This window comes from Pundamilia nyererei, unplaced genomic scaffold, assembly GCF_000239375.1.
Source record: "Pundamilia nyererei isolate P.nyererei 1_Seehausen unplaced genomic scaffold, PunNye1.0 scaffold00471, whole genome shotgun sequence".
Lineage (NCBI taxonomy): Eukaryota > Metazoa > Chordata > Actinopteri > Cichliformes > Cichlidae > Pundamilia > Pundamilia nyererei.
In genome coordinates, this window is record NW_005187872.1 from 62,419 (window position 1) to 70,961 (window position 8,543).

The following is an 8,543-nucleotide window of genomic DNA, read 5'->3' on the forward strand; positions in this document are numbered from 1 at the left end:
AGTGTGGGGAGGGAACACACCTGCAGTCTACCTGTGTGGCTCATTTTAATATCAGTGTGTCCATCAGAGGTGGTCTGTAAGCCAATCCCAAGCACACACACACACACACACACACACACACACACACACACACACACACACACACACACAGGTGAGTAAACAGCAGGTGTTCAGCAAACAGCGTGTCGGCTCGTCTCAGTCTGCTGTCAATATTTGTGTCTCTGTTTTCACCGCATTCTAAATGTTCTCGTTCACATTCAAACTCAAATATTTGAGGTCTGAGCACCGTAACCCGGGCAACCGGGTTAAACACGCCGCTTAGCAACGCTGCTGTCAGAACACGATGACGTAGAGAAACCTGCAGCTCGCGTTTGTCACATGACCACCCAGATTTATGGCACAGGGAGGAGACCCTGCAGGGTCACATGACTGCTCTTAAGAGTCTCTTCTTATTAATAAGCGGGAATTTCTCGTGAAGACCCTCACGGTGCACTCAGGATCATCACGTCAGTCTGGATGACCTGCCAAACCAGAACTGGGTCCAGTCTGGCCCGAGTCATTAAAATCCTGCGTTGGCTGACTCTGTTGTGGTCACGTGGTTTATTTCAGCAGCTCGAATCGTATAAAACATTCAGCTCGGATTGAGCAGAGGGAAGTAACTCCACTCTGGTCTGTGACACACCTGTAAGAACACACCCGCGCTAACAGAGTCTTACTTTACGTCTGCTTGTGTCCACTCACAGCGGAGGAGTCGATGGTGAGAAATCGTCTGCGAGCTGCCAGACCTTCACCTCTGATCAATAAGTCTGATCGGTGCGCCTCTTTTGTGAACGGATGACAAACACAGGTGTTCGCCCACTCTCTCGGAGCACACAGGTAAACAGACTCACCTTGGCGGTAGAGCTGTCCCTCTCCTCCATCACGGCCTTCATCTCCTGAGCTGTGATGTCACTTCGCCGTTGCCGTGCCAACCAAAGACGCTGGACCAGAACTGAGCCGAACTGCTCGATTTCCTGGACGGAGTCGGCGTCACAGATGTGCCGCAGGAGCTCATCCACATCCTAAAACGCACACGGAAGGAAACCGATCAGAACCTCAGACAACCACGAGAACCTGCGGTCATCAACACGCCGCCAGCGTTTACCTGATCGCCATCGTCCAGGTGGAAGCACTCTGACCTGACAACACACAGATGGACACATGTTAGACTAAGCGGCGCTAACAGTCTCAGCGGCAGGTGAAGCCCTGAGCTCCTATGAACAGGTCAGCCCAACATTTTTAGCAGATTTAATTTTAGTTCAAGAGAAAAAAACTGAGCATCAGTGTTTTGGTCTCTCTGGCTGCCATTAGAGTCGAGTCAGAGCTCGCTGATTTCTATCATGATGAGAAAAGTTCATATGTCTCTAAACTCGCCGTCATACAGCAACCGTGAAACTAACGGGTGGAGCAGGAGGAGCAAAGAGTGCCCATCCTCTCAGGTAACGGGTGGAGAGACAGAACCACAGGAAGGCTGGTTGGACTAAAGTGGAGGAGACGGCAGGACAACGACGCTGTCCCAGAACACGGAACATGTGGAAACAGCTGCAGATGATCCTGAACACACTTGTTCATCCTCAGAAGACCACCTGAGTCGCTCAGCTGACTAACTTCATCAGGGTTCGAGGGCGTGTGTTCATCCAAGCCACCACCCTAAACCTTAACGAGTAGTTTTAATGTAACACGTGGTTACTTATTTGGTTAATGAGTTAATGATCGCCTTCTACATCTGTTTAGTTTTTAGCTTTTGGTCTCTAAACTGGAAATCTGACCCTGCAGGACAGGGGAGCGTTGGTGGAGAAGCCACAAGATCCAAAGTCTTATTGTGACAGCCGGACTGGTGAGAACCGGCAGAGCTCAATGCTCCTGCAGGGTTCTCGGGGTCAGAGTTCAGCGGACCCTGGATGTAAGCCTCCTGAAGCTGGATGTTTCTGGCTCTCTGAACACGGAAAGGTTTCAGGGCGCTCTGCCTCCATCTCTGAAACACAATATTTCCTTTTCTCTGCCTCTCTTTATGAAATGTGATTTCGGTGTTCAGGTAGTCCCGAGTTCATTTCTGTGCAGTGAGTCTTAAATAAAACAGTGTGTGAGGAGCAGCTGAGGGGGCTGAAGCGGCCTGTAATCGGGCCCTGTAAGGCTGGCGGCCCCCGTGTTTTCCCGCCGCTGACCAAATTAAAGCCGCCGCAGCCTGTGAGATGACCCGAGCTCCTGCAGCTGGGCAGTAATTTGGTCCTCGCTCCCCAAAGCCCACCTGAAATCTGCTGTCTTCGTTGTGAGGCTGCGAGGGCGTGGGTTGGGCGGAGCTTCGTGCTCGCTCTCAGCCTGACGGTGGACGTGCAGCTGGTAACTAGCTGATCCGCGCTCTCCTCCTGGGAAGCTCTTTCATTTAGCCGGCTGCTGTTTTCTGTAATAAACTGTAATAAGGTGGCCGAGCCGCTCGTTCCGCGGGGAGCAGCAGGTAATGAAAGACCGGCCGCCTCCAATAAAGCTCCTCTAACACCCTGCTTACAGCCCATCGAGCCCGGCTCAGCCCGGCTCGGCTCGCTCCCCGTCATTAACACTCCCACACAGCTCGCCTCGACAGAAACACCCCGCCGCCGCCGCCATTAGTAGGATCAGATGAGAAAGAGAATTTATCACTTCACAGAATATTTCTGAGAAACGTCCCAGACGTCTGAGAGAGGCCTGCTTCGGACCTGAGGGTCAGGACCCGGCGTCCATCTTCATCCACAGGTTCAGGGACCGTGCCTGTTTCACGTCAAATTGATCAGGCGGCGGTCAGGTCGCTGAGCGCTGTCCGAGGCCTCAGCCGAAGCCCATTTCTTTTTGACTGCACCATAATCACATTATTCATGCACACACACACACACACACACACACACACACACACACACACACACACACACACACACACACACACACACCCTGAGTCCTGACAGATGGAACATGCTCCTCCATATTCTGTCCCTCATAAAAAGGATTGTGGCCTCCAATATCAATTACCCTCTCATCCTGGGGGGGGAGGAGGTGGGGGGCGAGGGAGGACGGGGGAGCAGGATGAGGGGGGATATTATCTCTAATTAGATTTTCTGCTCTATTTGGCTGCTCCTCCAAGACGACGAGAGCTCATTTCACAGCCCTTAACAGGACTGAGGAGGTGCATAATGAGGAGGAGGAGGAGCAGCAGGTTGCTCCTCCGTCAGCACAGCAAACATGTTTCACATGTAAATAAAAGAACAAACAGATTCTCCTCAGAGGAGACGACAGCCGCTCTGTTTATGCAACAAACAGAGCCGACACAAACCTCGCAACATCCACGGTTCCTCTTATTAATCATTACAGAACCCCCGCGTTATTGATCGCTGTGATCAGAACAGCCAGAACTCTGTCTGCCTCCAGCGCCCCAAACATCCCGACATATCTGCTTCAGCACCACCCGAGGTGGAGGCCTCTTATCCACACATGTGGCTTCAGCCAGGGTGTCAGGCCGTCAACAGGGTTCTGCTCTTAGTTCTCAAGAGTTGTACTGTAGTTCTACAGGGTTCTACTATTGGTCTACTGTTGGCCCTAAGAGTTCTACTGTCAGTCCTTTAAGGTTTTATTGTCGGGCCTCAGTGTTCAACTGTTGAACCTCAGAATTAGATTAGAGTTAGAGTTCTACTGTTAGTCCACGGGGTTCTACTGTTGTCCCTTTAACTTTAAAGCTGCTTTAAATTCTTCTCAGGTGATAACGAACTTCAATCAACTGACAGGAAATGATGAAACTTACTCAGCCGCCTGCTGTAGTCGATGCAACCGAAGCAAAGCCTCGTCTCTCTCCTCATTGGCCAGCAGGAGTCGTGACATCACAGCCTGATCTCTGTCCTTCTGAGCTGCCAGCACCTCCTCCAACACCGCTGAGGAGACAGGAGGAGGAGGATAGTTTGAGGATAAATTTCAGTAAAAGCAGAATCTTTTTTCAGTGTCTCTCCAGATTGATGGACCAATGAGAGCAGAGCTCATGATTACCACGCCATGTGTGTGTTCAGGGGTAATAACACAGAGATGACCACAGTACTTCTGAGACTCGGTGCACAGAAAATTAAAGTGGAGACTCTGCTGGTTATTAAAGTGCACCAGTTCTCTGGGTGGGAAACTTTTTACTCTGGACAGGTCAGGTCCCACCTGATCCTTCTCTCTCTGTATTTTTATACTCCATCTCTTTACTGGGAATGATGGGACTACACCATCACCAGAGCGGCTGTAGATCTGCCACACTGCATGCGCCTGACCCTGGGAGCTTCATAACCTCCAGGTGAGCTTTGCTCTGTTAGCTGTTACTCAGGTGTGAAGCACACACGCAGGTCTTTCAGCTGCTGAAAACATACATGACATACAGAACATACAACAGACAGGCGGCCGGACTGTGTGTGACGATTTCACTTAACGGTCAGAGAGGGCGCTGATGAAAAAATGACCAAACAAAAAGTTTCTATTGTGATCTGGTGGAGGGAGCACTGTGTTACTGTGATGATCCTACCAGATGACACACTCAGCTCAGTTAAATCAACATCACACGTGAGTGTGATTGCTGGTTAAACACACACAAACACACACTGTTCTGTTAAACTAACAGCTGCCACGTTAACTGACATCTCATTACCACTGCTGTTGTTTTAATTAGCGCATGCAGTCGTGTGTGTGAGAGAGTGTGCATGGAAAATATTCAAATATTTAAGAAGTCGAGTTTGGATCCGATCTGATTAAGAGGAGAGTAAACTGTGACACTCTCCCTCCTCACCTGCAGGTCTCTCCCAGTCTTGGGCCTCCCTTCGTTTCTCCCTAAGCTCCTCCTCCACCTCCCTCCTATGCAGCTCCTTCTCCTTCTGAACCAGCTGCTGCTGCAGCTGAAACACAAACACACAAACACCTTCTGCTGCTGCTGGATACCAAACATATGAGGTGACTACAACTCCCATCATGCACTTTAGCAAAAAACCTCCAGTGAGTGAGGTTTAGACCCAGTCAGTAATAATGTAAGGGGTTGGGAACACCTGTGTGTGTATGTACCTTGTTGTTGACCTGTCTCAGGGCGTCGAGCTCCTTCAGTAACAGCGAGATGTTTTTGTCTCGGTCGGCGCTCGGAGGCCGGGCTGATGCAGAGCTGCAGCACAGAGATGATGTCATCAATGACAACCAATCACAGATTAAAGAGCTGCAGGTCCCGGAGATGTTTGTTTCTCTTTAAAGACACGAGTTTACCAAACTCATCTACACACAAAACACACACAGTTTAGCTTCCTGTACTGCTGTTAATCTCAGCGTACGTTTCTGTGTGCCTGACTGTGTGTTAACGGTGTCCCCTTCAGCGTGTGGCGTTGGACGACTGAAAGCCTCAGCGGCGCACACAGCGCTCTGAGACATCACTCTCAGGTACCTGCTGTTGCACACCATATTAAAATATCTGTAACGGCACTCGTTAACATGTTTTAAATGTGCTGCTCTGAAGGTAAGCTAGTATTTTCCACACTGTGAGAACATTAACTAAAAACAGAGAAGTGTTACACATTTATTGGCAGCATGCCCTCGCTGCGCCCGCAGCGGTGTACATCCAAAACTGACGGCGGCGGCACCTCGCTGCAGTTTTGGTTCAGTGAGATTGAGTGGATTTCGTCACTGCGGCCAGGCCAGCGGCAGGAGCGTATGAGCAGGTCGTCTCTGTGTCGATTAGAGAGAAGATGAGACGCTCTGCGGAGACATCTGCTTCGTTTCCTGTTCCCACTTCCTCTGGACGTCCATCGCAGTGACGGTGAGTGCAGTAACAGCGGGCGGGTAAATAATGCGTCTGTCCTCCTCCTTCAGGTTTGTAATAAAGCAGATCTCCTGCGGATGGATGCTGAGCTCCACCTGAGCCGTCACATTCATCCACAGAGACCACACAGTCTAGAAGGCCATCTCACTTTAAGCGCGCTTAGTGCTGACTCGACGTTGCTCTCGATGGATTGGTGGGCTGCATGTGAGCAGGTACATCTGTGCACCATCGGCTCATCACCTGGAGATCTTTTGGTTTATCTCAAAACTTTTGGTTGTCCGACACCGAGGAGCGCGTTAAACCGAGCGGCTGTTTTTTACCGATCTCATGGTCGGAAGTTCCTCAGCAGCTGCTCGCCACTCTGCGAGGCTCTCGTTGGTCAGGGCTCAGCGTTTCATTAGTGTTTCACCTGTGTGTAGTGAGGTCAGGTGTTTTAACGGGAGGTCGCGGCCTCACTTTATCAGATGTGAGGCTGCACGCTGCAGCAGCAGCAGGTTTAATAAGCAGCGGCTGATGTTCGCCTCTAATTCTCTCATATTACCTTAAAGGTCAGGCTGCGTCGTGGCTTCGTAATAAAGCGGGTAAATAAGACGCTGAGTGTGGCTCACTGTGTCTTCTGTAATTGACTGTTTCTGACTTTATAACATCAGCTGCTTCTAATCAAGCCGCTGCTTTTACTATCTTTCTATTTTGGTCTCGCTCCCACTAATCAAATCAAATCTAAATTTAATAGCTCACATTTCAAACAGTGATGCAACTCAAAGTGCTCCACAAATTTATTTCAAAATGCATCAAAAGACAAAAGAAGCAGGAAAAATTACAGAATCTAAAGAAAGCAGAGGAAGTTTAATGAAAAGCAATAAACTTTTTAATAAAGCTCACTGTGTGGGGGCTCTAAACATATCACATTAATCCGTTCAAAAAGCACCGAGAATACGGCAGCATGGAGGCTCCAATATCGGCCACGTTATTACTGACACGTGTAATAATCTATAGCTTGGATACATCTGAACAACTTCTCACAACTCCAGCGCTAAAAACCTGAAACTTTTCCACCAGACTCTCTTCAGAGCAGGGCCTGCTTTAACATCTCATCGTTGGCACTGCTCCCACTCACCTGTCCACAGCGGTCACCAGGTGTCTGCTGAGGGAGGGGCTAGCAGGATCTCCGGGTGCGCCACCTTCATCTGCAGTATCTCCACAGCTCTTTGCCCGAGGAGAAAGACCTCTGCTGGTCGAAAGGTCCACTTCCATCTCTCCTGCACCTCCCAGGTGACTGGAGGATAGCGGGGACACAGACTTCCTGCAGGGCGGAGGTGACAAAGGAGAGGCGGACCTTCTGTAGGATGGAGGTGGAGGGGAGCAGGAGGTCGACGGCTCCTGCAGGTGCTGTGGAACTGACAGACAGGTAAGAGGTCACTTGCAGGTGAATATTTTACATTTCCTGATCAAAGAGTTCAGGAACCAAAGAGCCCAGTGATCATGATCAGTTTGTTGGTCCGACATTCAGCAGCGTCTGCCTCACGTCTTCAAATATGAATTAACCCAGAGCATGACGGGACTTCATGTTGGCTCTAACTCTCCCATCAATAACACACTGTGAAGCCCACATTCATCACACTCCAGTTCAAAATGCATGAAAAGTGTAAAACAAACACTAAACAACGTATCTGAGGTAAAACTGTACCTATGATGGGGGTGGATGTTACCTCGAGGCCAGGTGTGGTGGTCGTAGTTCAGGTCGGGGCTCAGGCTGATCTCTGATCTGTGAACATCAGAAACAACATGAGGTGACTTTCGCTGACCTCTAAACAGCAGCAGCGTGCGCGATACGGACATGATCAATGAGTCATCACAGGGACAGCTCAAAGACAGAGAGACCGAGATGGTGGAGGATTAATGTGGAGGATGAAGGTGGAGCTGCAGACAGGAGAAGCAGAGGAAGAGCTCAGAGGTTCACGAGGAACGTGGATGTTGGAGGAGGACATCCAGAGGGCTGGAGTGACAGAGGAGGATGCTGGGATTGGAGGAGATGGAGGTAGATAATCGGCTGTTGGTGAAACTAAACATTCAGCTGCAGCTAACCTCCAACATCACCTCCACCCTCAACCATAGCCTGACAGGTACTGCACTCACCCGTTGGAGCTGATGAGCTGGGTTCTGATAAGTGCAGGAAGACGCTGTCGCAGCTCCACGTTCACTCTGGGATTAGCTGGACAAAAAGGAAGCGACAGCTAAAGCAGACAGACACCAAAGACCCGCCTGTGCGAACGCCCGCCTGTGCGAACGCCCGCCTGTGCGAACGCCCGCCTGTGCGAACGCCGTCTAATGAATTACTCAGAGCTGTAAACACACATTAACATCATGTCCCTCACCCTCTCCCTCGGTCATGTCCCTCACCCTCTCTCTCCCCGTCTGTCATGTCCCTCACCCTCTCTCTCCGTCTGTCATGTCCCTCACCCTCTCTCTCCATCTGTCATGTCCCTCACCCTCTCCCTCACCCTCTCCCTCTGTCATGTCCCTCACCCTCTCCCTCTGTCATGTCCCTCACCCTCTCCCTCTGTCATGTCCCTCACCCTTTCTCTCTCTCCCCCCGTCTGTCATGTCCCTCACCCTCTCCTTCTGTCATGTCCCTCACCCTCTCTCTCCGTCTGTCATGTCCCTCACCCTTTCTCTCTCTCCCCCCGTCTCTCATGTCCCTCACCCTCTCCCTCTG

General features: G+C 50.5%; 1 protein-coding gene across 1 annotated transcript in view; it reads right to left on the reverse strand.

Moving 5' to 3' along the window:
- mipol1 (mirror-image polydactyly 1) overlaps positions 1-8,543 on the reverse strand; it is a 42,087-nt gene that overhangs the window by 22,801 nt on the left and 10,743 nt on the right. Inside the window, exons 4-11 of the mRNA XM_005753850.2 lie at positions 7,964-8,039; positions 7,537-7,592; positions 6,945-7,224; positions 5,086-5,179; positions 4,817-4,922; positions 3,806-3,932; positions 1,145-1,178; positions 891-1,061 (exon numbers count right to left, since the gene is read on the reverse strand). Coding sequence (XP_005753907.1) covers positions 891-1,061; positions 1,145-1,178; positions 3,806-3,932; positions 4,817-4,922; positions 5,086-5,179; positions 6,945-7,224; positions 7,537-7,592; positions 7,964-8,039 — 944 coding nt within the window. The remainder of the gene's footprint in view (positions 1-890; positions 1,062-1,144; positions 1,179-3,805; positions 3,933-4,816; positions 4,923-5,085; positions 5,180-6,944; positions 7,225-7,536; positions 7,593-7,963; positions 8,040-8,543) is intronic.